General features: G+C 38.6%; 2 protein-coding genes across 6 annotated transcripts in view; both read left to right on the top strand.

Moving 5' to 3' along the window:
- Positions 1-17,500, top strand: part of LOC135223334 (uncharacterized) — a 107,881-nt gene that overhangs the window by 36,389 nt on the left and 53,992 nt on the right. For 4 of the 5 annotated variants that reach the window (XM_064261825.1, XM_064261798.1, XM_064261805.1 and 1 more), the window contains one exon: positions 3,643-3,714. The exons of the other annotated variant lie outside the window; for it this stretch is intronic. The gene's annotated coding sequence lies outside the window, so the exon portion shown is untranslated. The remainder of the gene's footprint in view (positions 1-3,642; positions 3,715-17,500) is intronic. 5 annotated transcript variants of the gene reach the window in all.
- LOC135219870 (uncharacterized) overlaps positions 12,794-17,500 on the top strand; it is a 6,201-nt gene continuing 1,494 nt past the window's right edge. The window contains exon 1 of the mRNA XM_064257005.1: positions 12,794-12,968. Coding sequence (XP_064113075.1) covers positions 12,794-12,968 — 175 coding nt within the window. The remainder of the gene's footprint in view (positions 12,969-17,500) is intronic.

The following is a 17,500-nucleotide window of genomic DNA, read 5'->3' on the forward strand; positions in this document are numbered from 1 at the left end:
ATGAGGCTCCATAAGGACTAATTGAAACTACTTTTTTTTATACCTCTCTTTGTGAAGAGGTAGCCAATAGAGTTTCTTTCTTAATCAGCACCTTTTGAGGTGCTGATTGCATAGCCGGAAAGCTGTTTATGGGGGAAAATGAGAACACTATTGCATCATAAGACTGAATTCAGTTTGGTCAAGAGTGTCCTATTAAAAGATATCTTATTTATAACCAAGACTGAATTCTGATTGGTCAAGAATGTTCCATTAAAAGATTTGTTACTCATCACTAAGACTGAATTCTGATTGGTCGGAATTATAGCATAAAAGGATCTCATATCTATAACTCCATGAAGTAGTACATCAGTAATATTCGTGTCTTTAAAAAAATGATTTTGTAGCTACATGAAGAACACCATCACATGTATTGCAGCCGAGTAAGATTGGTCAGTAATGTTCGTATTTAAACAATAAAATATTTTGTAGCTTCATGAAGAACATTATCACATGCATTGCTTGCGTGTAGAAATGTAGCTTCTGTTGTAACTGTCATATGCATTCCAAATATGCTTCTGGTACGTTGCGTAAGTCAATGGTACACGCCACTGTGATGTCGGTTAAGATATGCGATACATATTCATTAAGGGTCGGCGTTTTTTTTGTGTGTTTGTGTGAGTGTGTGTGTGTGTGTGAGATTTGTTGTCCAAGTACTGAGAGGTGGTTTTACTAAGCAAGTTGTTTGCTTTTTATACTGAACAACAAAGCATAACTGGTAAAGCAGAAAAGAACAATATCAAGACAGCCTTTTTGTATTATCTGTAATATAATATAAAAATGCCCAATGATTGTATTTATAAACAGAATTTCAATACCTATTTCATTTCTGAGTAAGAATTCTGTCAATGTAAATTAAATTTCATTTGCATTTTCATCATCTGGAAAAAGCGAAAAATATCAGTAATAATTCCTCATATTACAGACATACTATTCTTCCTTAGGTGCCTTTGCTAACGTAATATGAGTTCAACTATCCTTCATTTGCATACGAACCCAGTAAATTTCAGGTGCAAACTTGACGACAATTTCGCACGCTATCATGTTTTTACATTACAAAGGTCAAAGGTATGTCGTCGACTCTTAACCAGACTTTAGGGTTGTTTTAGATAACCATAAACTAAAGAACAGAAAGAGGAAAGAGAATGTGGGATTACTTGTAAAGATAGTGAAAAAGTAATATTGTTATAAAGATTTTAATTTAGTTAAAAAGTAAAATTGTTATAAAGATTTTAATTTAGTTCAAAAGTAAAATTGTTATAAAGATTTTAATTTAGTTCAAAAGTAAAATTGTTATAAAGATTTTAATTTTCTTCGAGGGTAATATGTACTGGGATGTTCAATATTTTCATGATTTAATTTCATTCTTTCGTGGCCAACATAGCTTCCTTATTGCAACCTTTAGTGAATATTATCGCTAAACCCCTTCACATTTTTTGGCACAGGAAGAACTGAATGTAAGCAAGTTTTTTTTTTTTGTGAGTAGGTCGTAAAAAATAAAAGTAAACAAAGGTCAAGTCCAAAAAAGGAAGAAACAGAGTAAAGGACAAGTCTAACTTACGAAAAACAGAACAATATTCTTGTTAAGGTCAAGAGAAATAAAGCAAAGGTCAAGTCCATTTAAGAAATCGAGCTAAAGTCACTTCAACAAAATTTAATGCAGACGTTAACAAAGGAAAGGCCAAGTCCAAGTCAGAGATGAATAGTGTGAATGTCAAGTCCCATTCTGATAGAAATAGAATTTAGTACAAGTCCCACTCGGAAAGGAATAGAGGTAAGGTGAAGTTCAAGTCATAGAGGAATAGAAAAGATGAAGTCTAAGTCATAGAAGAATAGAATAAGATGAAGTCCAAGTCAGAAGAAGATAGAATAATATTAAGTCCAAGTCATAGAAGAATAGAATAAGATGAAGTCCAAGTCATTGAAAAATAAAATAAGATGAAGTCCAAGTAAGAAGAGAATATGAAAAAGTCCACCCGTTTCAAGAGGAATAGAGCATACTCAGCTGAGAGGAACAGAGATAAGGTCAAGTTCTCTTCATAAACCAACCAACCAAAAAGTCAGTCCAAATCTATGCGGATCGACTGAAGTTCAAGTCTGACCCAAAAATGGACAGAACTAAGTCAAGTCTGACTCAGAAAGAATAGAAGTAAAGTCAAGTCCAAACCAGGAAATACTGGAGCAAAGATAAAGTCCAACTTAAAATGCTGGAGCGTCCTGAAGACGCTGAAACCCGTCAGATATTCACTAAGAGTCTTTAGAAAGACTACAAATACCCACACCTCGACTTCAGGGCAGACTGCAGTTGGAAGACTTTCAGGAGGTGTGATGTTTCCAAATGAGAATGCTGTTCACGGTGGAGGATTCTTATTTGAGCAGGACTTCCTGGTCTGAATTTTCAACCGGTTTTGAGGAGGTGACGCAATGATCCAGAACGGCGCAGTTGTGACCAGAATTATTATCGTGGAGGAAGTTGCGCGGTTTCAAAGTTGTGCAGAAATCGTTAAAGTCGGACGAGGATAGACTATGTGGGCGAGTTCCCTCCCTAGAATTCAGTATGCCTCTGTGGACAACCAGTGAATTATGAAACTAAGAAGGAAGGGTTCCCTGAAATTCAGTATGCCACTGTTGATACAACCAGTGAATTATGAAACTAAGAGCGAGTGTTCTCTAAAATTCAGTAAGTCACTTTTGAAATAAACAGTGGATATGAGACTGAGAGAGAGTATTCCCTAAAATTCAGTATGCCACCGTTGACACAAACAGTGTATTATGTGCCTAGGTTTAGTCAACAGCTGTGAGTAGCACTTGGGCTGGAGAAAGAGAGAAGAAGAGACAGAAACTAGAGTGTTAAATACTCCGTCAATTATATGCCATAAAAAAGGTAGGGCCTCGACGAGGGAATCCTCACCTGATGAAACCATTCATAATATAGTCTCTCTCTCTCTCTCTCTCTCTCTCTCTCTCTCTCTGATATAAATAGTAAAGCCTTCGTATACACTCGTGCGCGCAAACGTGCATCTGCCCATTTACAGGTAATTTTAGACATTTGTACAAATATTACAACTGAGGAGGTGAGGAAAAATATTCACATGTTACTTGGTCAAAACTATAAATATATTCAAAATATCTTGCTTTTTCATGTTCTAACCTAAATTATACACCTTGTTTTATTTTAATCGTTTTAATTGCTATTTTTTTAATAACAGATATCAAATTCCTATATGTTTGTATGATGTGATTTATGTTTCTAAAATGTATTCTTTTTTGTTCCAAAATGTTTTCGTTTTTGAAAAAAAAGCAGGTTTTACTTTCGGATGACTAGACACGAAAGGAATCGTGAATTGCTAAATAGAGCGACATGTGAAGTTAAAAATTCCTGTTGAATTGTTACTGACAAAGTTTTCTAAACCCAAATAAAAGACGAACTTACTGACAAATATAGGCTTGGTTCCTAAATAGACAGCGACCAAATGTATTCGAAAATCCCCGTTATTTTTTCTTTATTATTCACATTGTGAACCAATTGAAGGTCTAAAATAGATTCATACAGCTGTTTTTTTCTATAATGATTTAGTCTCATCCATTTTTACTTTCGTTGCACAGGTTCTTGCGAGAGATGGCGTTGTCAACATCGTGGTGGCTACAACTAAAGTATTTTTACAACGGGTCTTGAAGGTAAGTTGTCAAACTCTCTCTTTCTCTGTGATCTACAGCGTTTTGTAGACTACAATCATTATACCTCAATGTAGCCATCAAGGAAAAAATTGAACTTTACGATGACTAGCGACATGCGCAACTCATTTAAAGGTCGGGCCAAGGTCCTTTAAACAATAGTTAAAGGGCCTTGGGTCGAGCGTAACAGTCGAACCAAACCCCAAAAAAGCCGAGATCAACGTCGATGATTCGAAGTAATGAAGACTCTTTACGTCGACGGTCGTTTTTGAAGTCCGTTAAGACTAGCAGCATCCGACATTTGTCGCAGCTTCGCCCGTTACAATGCCGGACATATTTTGGCTGCCGTAGGCATTCTCCGTCACTTCCTGGTTTGACGCGGGTCATGGCACTTCTTGGTATACTCGGTACCTTCTGACGAGTCCGTCTGTCGTTGGCCCATTTCCAGATCTGTTAAGTCAAAGGAGAGAGAATGCTTTTGTTTCATTTGATGTCAGTGGGATTTGTTTATGATCTTTGTAGTGTGGTGTCCTTTATCCAGCTGGTAGATTTACCGGTTAGTTTCTCGGCTCGACCAACGCGGAACCAGAGGAATTTATTTCTCTGGCGATAGAAATTAATTTCTCGATGTAATGTGGTTCGGATCCCACAATAAGCGTTAGGTCCCGTTGCTAGGTAACCAATAGGTTCCTAGCTTCGTAAAAATATCTAATCCTTCGGGCCAGCCCTAGGAGAGCTGTTAATCAGCTCAGTGGTCTGGTAAAACTAAGATATCCTTAAGTTTTAACCGGTTAGTTTATCCGAATTGAATGTCTTTTTACGTATTTTTCAAGTAGCCACTGTATTAAAAATACTTTGCACGTTATTAATTTACTGTTTCATCTATCTAGCGTTACATCACCTACGACAGATCACACTGCCGATGTTGCATTACCTTCCGAACTCTTCGCCATCAACTCCACTCTGTTATGATGGCTTTCCAGTTAATTAATTCATTGATTGATTGGTTTATCGAACTCGTGACACAAAACGAAGGACCCCTTCAACTTTTTTTTTATTTCAGTTATAGGTATCTCTTGATTATGCTGCTTGTTTTTATTTTTTTTACTAAGGGTCGTAGATTACCACCATAATTTTTTTCCTCTATTATTGCTATATTCGCAGCAGCACTTAGCTAATTGCGTAAAATTCTCAAGTTGCCTGGAGGCGTTTCTCAGAGCGTACATGGATAATAGCTGTTTCTGCTTAATGCATGCCAAGACTAAGCTGAATTTATAGGTGTATTTTGCTCCTGCTAGCCGTTTTTTTTTTATGCCTTACTAACGCTGTTTATTTTTCTTATCTCTTGTTTTCTTCTTCTCTGCCTGCCTGTTTTGTCCTTTCTTGCACACACACCAATATATATATATATATATATATATATATATATATATATATACTATATATATATTATATATATATGTGTGTGTGTTGTGTGTGTGTGTGTGTGTGTGTGTTTGTGTGTGTGTGTAATTGTTGTAAAAAGACAAAGTATATGTACGTTGTTTTATGTACCCAACAGATATATATATATATATATATATATATATATATATATATATATATATATATATATATATATATACATATATACATATATATATATCATATATATATATATATATATATATATATATATATATATATATATATATATATAACCAACGTCCATGTATTTTGTCTATTACAGCAATTGCAAGTGATAATAATCGGCATGAGACGAAAAATATTTAGAATGTTAAACTTTTTCGAAATCCTCATTACATCTCTAGATGTCATTAATGAAATATTTACTTCTAAAACCAAAAAGCAACGGCCAGTCTACAATTAGAGAGCGAAAACTATAGGAAAAGTAAAAATGCCAAGTTCGACCAGTCGAATCAGACACGAAAACACGAATTTAGAGGCATAGTTAGATAAACAAGGGGAAAGAATTCTTAGGTTCTGAAAAGGGAAAAAAAACGAAAACTTCTCTGTTGGGAATTAACTTTACGAGTGAGTTTATAGCTCCTTCCTTGCGCCAGTTGCCGCTGCAAAACTTTGTCTTAACTCCGCCCTCCTTGGGACGCTGTTTTAAATCCATCGTCCTTGGGACGATGTTTTAACTACGCCATCCTTGGGACGCTGTTTTAAATCCACCGTCGCCGTCCTTGGGACACCGTTTTAACTCCGCCATCCTTGGGACTCCGTTTTAACTCCTACGTCCTTGGGACGCCGTTTTAACTCCGCCGTCATTAGGATGCCGTTTTAACTCCACCATCCTTGGGACACCATTTTAACTCCACCGTCCTTGGGACGCTGTTTTAACTCTGCCATCCTTAGGACGCCGATTTAACTCCGCTGTCCTTGGAATGCTGTTTCAACTCCGCCGTCCTTGGGATGCTGTTTTAACTCCGCCGTCCTTGGGATGCCGTTTTAACTGCTCCGTCTTGGGATGCCGTTTTAACTCCGCCGTCCTTGGGACGCCATTTTAACTTCACCGTCCATGGGACGCCGTTTTAACTCCGCCGTCCTTGGGATGCCGTTTTAACTGCTCCGTCTTGGGACGCCGTTTTAACTCCGCCGTCCTTGGGACGCCATTTTAACTTCCCCGTCCATGGGACGCCGTTTTAACTCCGCCGTCCTTGGGATGCCGTTTTAACTGCTCCGTCTTGGGACGCCGTTTTAACTCCGCCGTCCTTGGGACGCCATTTTAACTTCACCGTCCATGGGACGCTGTTTTAACTCCACCGTCCTCGGGACGCTGTTTTAACTCCGTCATCCTTGGGAAGCCATTTTAACTCCACCGTCCTTGGGACACTGTTTTAACTCTGCCGTCCTTTAACTCCCCCGTCCTTGGGACGCTGTTTTAACTCCGCCATCCTTGGGACGCCATTTTAACTCTACGGTCCTTGGGACGCCGTTTTAACCCTGTGTTCCATTAACTCCAACGTCCTTGGGACGCTGTTTTAACTCCACCGTCCTTGGGACAATGCTTTAACTTTGCTGTACTTGGGAAGCTGTTTTAACTACACCGTCGCCGTCCTTGGGATGCCGTTTTAACTCCGCTGTCCTTGGGACACCATTTTAACTCCGCCGTTTTTGGGTCACCGTTTTAACTCCGCCATGCTTGGGACGCCGTTTTAACTTCACCGTCCTTGGGACACCGTTTTAACTCCGCCATCCTTGGGATGCCGTTTTAACTCCGCCGTCCTTAGGACACCGCTTTAACTCCCCCATCCTTGGGACGCTGTTTTATCTCTTCCATCCTTGGGACGCTGTTTTAACTCTGCCGTCCTCAGGACGCTGATTTAACTCCGCTGTCCTTGGAACGCTGTTTCAACTCCGCCGTCCTTAGGACGCTGTTTTAACTCTGCCGTCCTTGGGACGCCGTTTTAACTCTGCCGTCCTTGGGACGCCGTTTTAACTCTGCCGTCCTTAGGACGCTGTTTTAACTCCGCCGTCCTTTTGACGCCGTTTTAACTGCACCGTCCTTGGGATGCTGTTTTAACTCCGCCGTCCTTGGGACTCTGTTTTAACTCCGCCGTCCTTGGGGACGCTGCTTTTCTAACCTGCCCCGATCCCTTGGGATTGCTTGTTTTGTTTTTAACTCTGCCGTCCCGTCCTTGGGGACCGCCGTTTTAACCTCTGCCGTCCTTGGGACGCTGTTTTTTAACTTCTGCCGTCCTTGTGACGCCGTTTTAACTCCCGCTTGTTCCTTCGGGATGCCGTTTTAACTGCCAAACCTGTCCTTGGGACGCTGGTTTTAACTCCGCCGTTCCTTAGGGACGCTGTTTTAATAACTCCGCCTGTCCTTGGCCTTGGGACGCTGTTGGTAACTTCCGCCAGCTCCGCTTGGGACGCCCGTTTTTAACTTCTGCCGTTCCTTGGGACGCCGTTTTAACTCTGCCGTCCTTGGGACGCTGTTTTAACTCCGCCGTCCTTGTGACGCCGTTTTAACTGCACCGTCCTTGGGACGCTGTTTTAACTCCGCCGTCCTTGGGACGCTGTTTTAACTGCCCCGTCCTTGGGATGCTGTTTTAACTCTGCCGTCCTTGGGACGCCGTTTTAACTCTGCCGTCCTTGGGACGCTGTTTTAACTCTGCCGTCCTTGTGACGCCGTTTTAACTCCGCTGTCCTTGGGATGCCGTTTTAACTGCACCGTCCTTGGGACGCTGTTTAAACTGCACCGTCCTTGGGACGCTGTTTTAACTCCGCCGTCCTTGGGACGCTGTTTTAACTCCGCCGTCCTTGGGACGCTGTTGTAACTCCGCCGTCCTTGGGACGCCGTTTAACTCCGCCGTCCTTAGGACGCTATTTTAACTCCACCATCCTTGGGACGCTGTTTTAACTCCACTGTCCCTAGGATGCTGTTTTAACTCTGCCATCCTTGGGACGCTGTTTTAACTCCGCCGTCCTTGGGACGCCGTTTTAACTCCACCGTCCTTTAACTCCCCCGTCCTTGGGACGCTGTTTTAACTTCCCGTCCTTTGCACGCTATTTTAACTCCGCCATCCTTGGGATGCCGTTTTAACTCCGCCGTCCTTGGGACGCCGTTTTAACTCCACCGTTCTTTAACTCCACTGTCCTTGGGACGCTGTTTTAACTCCGCCGTCCTTGGGACGCTGTTTTAAACTCCGCCATCCTTGGGACGCTGTTTAAACTTCTCCGTCCTTGGGACGCTGTATGTATGTATGTATATATGTATATAGATATATACATGTTCAGAGATAACTGTAATTCGGAACGAACATTCACAAGAAATATAATATTAACCGAATTGTAGAAAAAAAAAAATCCTGGTAAAGAATAAACCTACAACATATCTGATGGACACACAATGGGCCAAATTGAGGCCTGAAAGCCAACCGATTGAGTAAATGGAAATGATTAGGTTACAGACTTCCTGCCCGTGATTTCATTCCTGTATCAGCATTGTGAAAGTTTAGTGTAGTTAAATTGTTATTTTTCTTTTTTATACATTTTAACAAATTCCTTCTTACGCAAGTGAACTGTTTTGTAATCGTTGTTGTATGATGATTATCAACTAGTAATTTTACTGTTTTGCCATGGCAAATATAACAAACAATGATTCAGTGTTAAATGCGATGATAATTTTAGCGTAAAATTTCTTAAGTTTGTCATCGGAGTCACGTCATTTCAGGCAACGCGATTCCTAAACAAAATTCATTTGTTAATAGTTGTTAATATAACTGAACGGTACAAGTTTCTTATTTTCAATTAATAATCTTAATATTTACGTAATATACTTCTCAGCAAAATAGAAAGAGAGAGAGAGAGAGAGAGAGAGAGAGAGAGAGAGAGAGAGAGAGAGAGAGAGAGAATTTACCTGTTGACTGAATAGTATTTGTTCCAGTTACGGAATGCAATGTTGTCATAAGTTTGGCAGGTGGAATATTACACCCCTTATTGAGGTCGTTGAGATGACAGGCGATGGCACTGCATACTGGCTCATCCAGAAGGATATACGGGAACACAACTTTTCTTAATTACGTTTAATGGTTAATTTGTGTTAAGTTACAGCCAGTTAGTTTCGTAACTTCGAGAATGTGAGAGCAAATGATGTTACATAAGCAATCTTCGACTGGGTTACGGTACAGAATAGGTTAGGTTAAGAGAGCATCTGAAGCCAGTTCTAGGACTGGTGGAATCGAAGAGGAGGGATGTCTGGCCTGTATGGGAGTGTTTTAGTAGATTTGGAACCAAGCCCTCTTCCATTCTGTAGATGCATTTAGTTTTTTAGGTTTCATTCCACTGTTGGATGTTACTTGGTTTCTCAATCTTCAGTCTAGCACGGTAGGGAAGATCAGTCAATCTATTTTTTTAGTGAACATAAGTTGTACACCCTCTTGTCGAACTGTATGGCCATAGTTGGATGCCGAGTTCATACTGGTGATAAATAGTATGTAATTTGTCTAATCAGTGTTACCAATAGAGAGAGCATGATGATAACATCTCTTAAAAATGTTCCCAGTCCCATGCCAATTGGTATCGTTTGCAATGATGCTGTCAATGTGGGTAGACCATTCTAGGCCATCGCGATAGATATGTAATCTTTCACTTGGTGATTTAATATTACGCTATTTCCATTTGGAGAACGATTACGACCGACGTTAGGCGATTTTTTTTACCCAACTGCATGTGTTCAAATTTATCCAGATTAACCGCTAGAGAGCAATATCATTTTGAAACTATTCAGAGATTTCTCGTGAGTCTGATATGGCTGAGGCACGAAAATCCTCTGACAGATAAAGATGTAAGTGAATTTTGAAGATTTTTGTCAATATCACTAATCAAGATAATGACGAGAATGGGGTCAAGAACTCCTCCTTATGGGACACCTGTTATGCCTGGAGCTCATTCAGATATCCAGGGTCCTACAGGTCCTCCTTTCTTTGAACTTACTGTATAGTATGAACAGATCAACAAAACTAAGGAGGAATCAAGATAAACAATGTCGATTTCTCTCCTTGATCCAAGGAATCTAATTGTCGACTATGGTTGATTAGCTGTGATTCTGTAGATCTCCTTTAATATAAAGTCTTGCTAGTGTGTCGGGAAAAGATCATAGTTGGTCAGATCTTCGACGATTGTTATCCTTACGATTTTCTCAAAGATCTTATTAATGTAAATGTTTGTGAAAAGCGTTCTTTATGATTTAGGGAAGTATCTTACGCTGTTAAGTTCTAGTACTACATGAAGTTCTTTCAATATCATTTGTTATTGTTTCTTTGCTTTAGAGATTGATGGGGTTTCAGAGAGAGAGAGAGAGAGAGAGAGAGAAGCAGTCTACCAAAGCTACAAAATAGAGCGAAATGGATCCCTAGCAGTGAGTGACGGGAGAGGTGCTATCAAGCAGCAGTACGGAGTCTTAATTGCATCTTTCCTTTAACAGCAGAGCCTGTACGGAGGGTATCAGCCTCTCCCCTTGTCCCCACCCCCCTTCTGCCCTTCCCCCCTCCGTGCGTGCATTAAGCTCATCAAATGCAACCGCTTACCGTGTTATTAATGGCCCGCCCCATTTTGTGTCCCGCTGACTGTACTCTCTCATTTCTCCTGCTCTCGCTGTCACAGATGCAAACGGAGAGTGCGAGAGAAGAGAAGAGCAAGAAAAGGAGAGTGAGAAGAGAGAGGAGGAAGAAAACGGAGAGTGAGAAGAGGTAGGAGAGAGGAGGAAGAAAAAGGAGAGTGAGAGAAGATGGTAGGAAGAAATGATAGAAGAGAGGGGGAAGAAAAAGAGAGGAAGAAAAAGGAGAATGAGAGAAGTGAGGAGAAAGAGGCAGAGAAGAAGGATGGAGATAAGAACAAAATGAGAAAATGCAAAGCAGCAAGATGATAGGATCTGTTACACTGTTTATCGCTTATTGGATTACCATATTTATGTTTTTTTCTTTCCTAACATTTCTATTCTTGTTTGGGATCGTATGCCAATTAATCACAATATCATCTCGCGTATGTCTAACTATACGTTGTATCCTGGTAGTTGCTGCGCCAGATAGTCCAAACTCACTCAATTTTTGTTTGTTTTCTGAAGAACTTTTGGTCTTTACGATTAAACGCTGCACTGAACTTGTCATTCTTGGTTAGTTTACTTTCGTATTTATTACGTTTTTCTGTGACACCTTTCTTGGAGTAATGTTACTTATCAGATCTTATCAGTTTCACTTTTTACGTTCTAATATCTCTTTGTCGTTAGATCCTCTGTATTACGCATTATGTTTATGTGGTAGTTTTCATTTTGTTACTTCATTGATATTAATGGTATCTTCGAGTATTTTTTTTATTCTAGTTGCATCATGCTTTTTTTTATATTGACAACTTTCTTATACAGAAATAAATGTCAGTTTTATTCCTACTAACATTTTCATATATTTTTCTTCTAGTAATTTTCAGATCACAAGCTTGTGAAGGGATCATATGGAATAAGAATTCCTTATTAACAAAAGGTTGAATTTTCCAGTCATTTTTATATTTTATATACATAATTTTATGAATATGAATTATGAAAGCAGAGTAATTTTTCGATCTTAACTATCTATAGCCAAGCCCATATATCTCGAGGTCCAAAGAAAATATATCTTGCCTAGGTAACCAGAGCCGCTGCAACGCCTCATTTCATAAACAAACCAATAAATCACTCCTGCCGGAGGAATTCTTACGTCCTCCCTTTTTAATCTGGAGAAAATTGGACCCATTCCCCGCCTGGTGATAAAAGGGGGAACTCCATTTATAATACTCTCTTCGGCCGTCCTTTGATCCCATGTCGAGATCCTAAGCCCCGTTGTTCGCTGTCCTGGGCGACGACTGTAGTGGAGTGGATCAGATTATGCGGTAGCTCGTTTTATTCACCTCACAGCTGCTGCTGTGCTGCTGCTGTTAGGTCCTCTCTCTCTCTCTCTCTCTCTCTCTCTCTCTCTCTCTCTCTCTCTCTCTCTCTCTGTTTTTGTTTACTTTTGGGTGCATTTTTTCCTTCCCCTTTTTTCTTTTGTTGTTGTGACAGCTCTGATTTTGGCCTTGGGTGTTAATGCTGGGACCAGGCTTGGCTTATGCAGGATGTGGTAAGTGGTGTCGAAATTCAATTTTTGAGAGAGAGAGGGGGGTGATGGGGGACTTTTAATTACAGTACATACTGTTAAACACCAGTTCATCTTAATCTGTCTTAATAGTAAGAATTAATTATTTTCTGTCATAGAATGGCATTTGAAGGTTTGAAAGAACATAATCATATCATTCTTTCTTAACATCTGCTTATTACTGTTTACTTTAGTTAACAATGTTAAATTAAACTTATGACTATAAAGAATTGTGCTGAAATCATTCCGATTGCTGAAAATTTAATAAGTTAGTCTAATGTGATAAGAATAATTTATGAAAAGAATTGGATTTGGGAATTCATTGTAGATTCTATCAAACAAAAAACAATATAGTCTTTCAATCCAACTACTGAGTTTTTTTTTACAGTAGTTCAATAGCTAAAAAAAAAAGATGAAGCAGTCGGCTTTCTCACTCATTATTAACAAGACACTGAGATAAACCCTGAGGAATGGGAGAAAAAGCCAACGATGGAAGATGGAGATATCGCAAGGGAATTTCCTCAAAGAACGATCTCTCCTCCTCATATCTCACCCTTAAACCTCCTCCCACCCTCTCCCTCTCCCTCCCTCCCTCCCTTGAACTCTCCACCTCTCCAGAGGTTCAAGCTAGTGATCTGGTCTCAAGTGGGAGAATTGTAATCATAAGAAAGGACCCCTCGGCGCCACAAGATAGGACTCCCTTAATTGGAAAGGATGGCACTGACAAAGGCACCCCCTGAAGAAGGGATTGGCACCCGTGATAGTTTTTTTATTCTCTCTCGTCTCTCTCTCTCTCTCTATATATATATATATATATATATATATATATATATAATATATATATATAATTTGTATGCACGCTTGGGGCCACGCTTGCGCAAATGCACGTATAGTACCCACCTACCATCCACGCATATACACATTCTCTTACGCGCACTGTCGAAGAAAAGCAAATGGCAATGTCTTTCAAATGGTCATTTGGTTAGTCTTTCCAGATTAGCATTTGTTGTCTGTCTGTGTGTTTTGTCGGTCTGTCTCTCGCATCTTTGAAGTCTTGAAGTTCTGGGTATCTTTTGTCCAAAGAAGCAAAGAGGTACATCAAGCAAAATGCAAAATATGTGGCTTAACAAACATGGCTTCGGTTAGTACCTTCATAGACCAATGTTCAAACCGTCCATCTATTGATTTACACTTTTATGTTTATATCATATAAAGATTATTACATTAGGAACCCATTGCATTATCAACTTTCGACAAGAACAAACTCCATAGTTTTATTAATACTTATAAAGGATTTGCATCATCGGCACTGAATCTATCTATCTATATATCTCAGTGAGTTTAATTGTTGCAGTTTCAGCCATTACTGTTTCCCAAAGAACGTGCCTGTTTTATAGCATTTATTCAATGTGGTATTTCTGTCCTCTGTAACCCAACCGAATAATACATAAAAAATATTGGTGTTCTGTATTTTACATTGGATTTGGTAAGAAAAGTAATATTGAAGTGAATACTTTAAAAGAGTTGTGTAAATAACGCAAACCTTTGAAAAATTAGGAGACTTGACAATATAGTTTTGTTTATATTAGACGCAGCTCCATAAAAGTTCACTAAATTATAAGAGAGAGAGAGAGAGAGAGAGAGAGAGAGAGAGAGAGAGAGAGATTTCGTCATGTCCTCATTTCAAGTAAAATGCCATAATTCAATTGTTCAATATTTTCGTATTATCGGTTTTCTTTGAGAGAGAGAGAGAGAGGAGAGAGAGAGAGAGAGAGAGAGAGAGAGAGAGAGGCGTGTAAGTGCTCAGTGAAATGCCACAATTCGATGGCCTAATGCATTTGAATTATGGGTTTTCTTCGGTAAATTGTGTAAGTGGAAGCGAGAGAGAGAGAGAGAGAGAGAGAGAGAGAGAGAGAGAGAGAGAGATTCCACAGCACCCACAAACATCTTACGATAGCCTTGAAAGAAAAGCAATTTGTGACAACTTTTCGCTCGTAATACGAGATATTGTTAACTGTTTCTAAGTAAATATTTATGGAAATTATTGCCATTGGCGCATCAGCATACACACATGTATCCATAAACACGTTAACAAACACACGCACCCACACACGCACGTACACAAAGTAGCCGTCTCATCAACATAAACATGCTCTGTGCATACATACGAGGCAGTTTAGTACTAGAGTAAATAACAAATAAGCTTTCTGTTTGTTTGTTCTGCCCTAGACCGGGTCGTTAACCTAAGACTCTGGTGTCCTACATTAATGTCTTTACATTGTTTCGTTGCTTTGAGATCTTCGTTCACATGCCAGAAAAATCTCACAGGACAACAGAAATAAACAAATGGAAAAATGTAGCGGTTTAATTTCATCTTTGGTACTTTACCATGATTCACCGTAGGCAGTTAAAGTCGGTTTTATAGCTTAAAATAACTTTTAGAATTTACTAGCTTAAATAAGCGTTTCGAATATTTTAGTTTAAAATAACGTTTTGAATGTTTTGGCTTAATTTAGATAACGTTTTGTAATTTTTTAGCTTGAAATAAAGTGTGCAATTTCTTAGCTGAAAGTACTGATTAGAATTCTTTAGCTTAAAATTAAAACAAAAATAAAAATGAAGACAATAACACATTCTATCAATAGCAGATTTAAAAAACAACCAGGAATAACAGACATAACACGATTAATCAACATTTAATACAATAATAACAGCATTGACGTCAAAGATAACAAAATAAAAGTAAGGCATTTCTTACTGACGGCTCATTATCATAAGAGAGAACATTGTTTGTATTGTTCACATTAATGATTTTATATTATATATATATATATATATATATATATATATATATATATATATACGTATGTATTTATGTGTGTGTTTGTGTGTGCGTGTAAGTGTGCCTGTCTTTCATTAGATATGAGCAAATTTTGCCACTGATGCTACAGTGAAATTGAAGACTAGCCCACAAATCAGGGACCCCTTGAAAAACTTAAGGATTTATTGATTCTTACAATTTTCAGTCCTGCCCTCCAAAATTCTCTCTCTCTCTCTCTCTCTCTCTCTCTCTCTCTCTCTCTCTCTCTCTCTCTCTCTCTCCTCTCTCTCTCTATCAAATTATTTAAGTGACCTTTTATACAGCAGCGTACAATAAATAAAACTATATTGTTCAGTCTACTTCGAAAATACTGACCATTCGAAAGTTGTTTAAATGTCACAAACGTTTGCTGTGGCTCAGTCAACAAAGTGTTGTGTAAGCTTTATCTAACGGTGGATTTGTATTTAGTTGAGTCTCCCTACATTTAATAAACATATTTCATTAAAATATGACCTTCACATAGACAATAATTGTATCAGATTGAGTTCTATAGCCACTCAATCATTTTTTTATCATTTGTAAGAATATGATTTTAGGAAAATCAATCCTGCGCAGATATTAGAATAAGGTCATTGAATATATGATATTTTTGTTGCACTTTTAGCGAGCAAATATTCCTAATAAATAAAACCTATCAATACATTAACCAGAACGAGTTGGGTAGGCGATTACATATTCCCCAATAAGCTTTTTCATCTCACTACCTTAGCCAGATGGAACTGATCCCTTTAACGAGAAGCGATTATATAAATTTTGGACTTGCAAATGGCCGGATGTTCTCCTCGAGGGAGAGCCAGGTGGCCACTGCAGCATCCTTGAGGATATCATTACCTTGAATCCTTCGGCAAAAATTGTTCAAGGTTGTCCTCAAGGACGGCTGATCGTATAAGCATAAGCATGCATACATTAGGCACGTACGCATATTTTATGGGAAGCAGATGTGCAGTGGGTAACAAGTATTCATTAATGCTCTTGGTATTGACAGGTGCACACACAAATGTTGGACTCTATCTCTTTATGTATGTATGTATATGTATATGTTATGATATATATATATATATATATATATATATATATATATATATATACACCTGTGCGTTTGTGTCTATATATATATATATATATATATATATATATATATATATATGCATATATGTATGTATATATTTCTGTATATATAAATAGTATGTATATATGCACGCGCGTGTTGATGTATATGCGTGTTTTTATACGTATCTGGTTTGGCAAGTCATTTTTTTCGTAATCATACATCAAAAGAGGTTGTCATAATCAATGTCATTATCGAACCAAGATCAGTGACAAAGAAGGTAACTGAGGAAAACAAAGCGGACCTCTTGTGTCTTGCTCAGAGAAACTACTTCGCAACAAAGAAATATCAAGAGAAGTGGTGAGGGTGTAGCCATTGCTCAAATGAATCGATTTTAAAAGCCATCCTGTTTAGGAAGGAAACACCCAAAATATGAGAGTAATAATACCTCCCGGATGAATTGTTCAGGTCTACATAAAGTTTTATTAATTTTAGGACGAAGAAAATCATTTTGACATTTAAACAAAACATGAAAAACCAATATTTTTTGTTAGGTAGATAGAGCAAAATCAGCAACATGCTAGTTTGCGAAAAACTCGTAATAGAGTTGATACCGAAAATGGGATTATATATGGTCAATTCATTTTTAATTTTAAAGAATTTAAATCTAGGATAAGAGAGGGAGTCATGTTAGCATCTGGGTTTGGAGGTATTGAAAATGACTAGTAGATTTTTTACATACCATCCAGATATTTTCACAGCATCCGACTTATTGATAAAGAAACAGCAATAATTCAAGAGTAAGTGCATATATCACAAGAGAAAGGAGAGATGGTCGGAGAAATGGAGAAGACGACGGCTGGGAGGCGAAGCGAAATAGGGTTGTGAAAGTTGAATTATCTGCAAAGGGTAGACCAGAGGAAATAGTAAAGAAAGGATAACATTTTAGAGCAAAAGCCTCAAGGACTCCTCATGTGAAATGGCAGGGAACAGATGTTGCGCCGTCGAGAAGAAAAGTTTAAGATGATTACCCAAAAAGCCTGAAATAATTATAAAGAGAGGAGAGAAGCCATAATCAGCAAGTTGGCTGACAGTCTGAAGTCAATCCATGTCATGCGCCTTGGAGGTATATAAAAAAAATAGTGATAGAAATTTCTGCCCAGTCACGTAGGGATAATGGTGATTGAACTAGACTAGATAGGAAAGAGGTTGTGTTACCTCCTAATAACCATACTGACGGGTTTAAAA

This window comes from Macrobrachium nipponense, chromosome 20, assembly GCF_015104395.2.
Source record: "Macrobrachium nipponense isolate FS-2020 chromosome 20, ASM1510439v2, whole genome shotgun sequence".
Classification (NCBI taxonomy): domain Eukaryota; kingdom Metazoa; phylum Arthropoda; class Malacostraca; order Decapoda; family Palaemonidae; genus Macrobrachium; species Macrobrachium nipponense.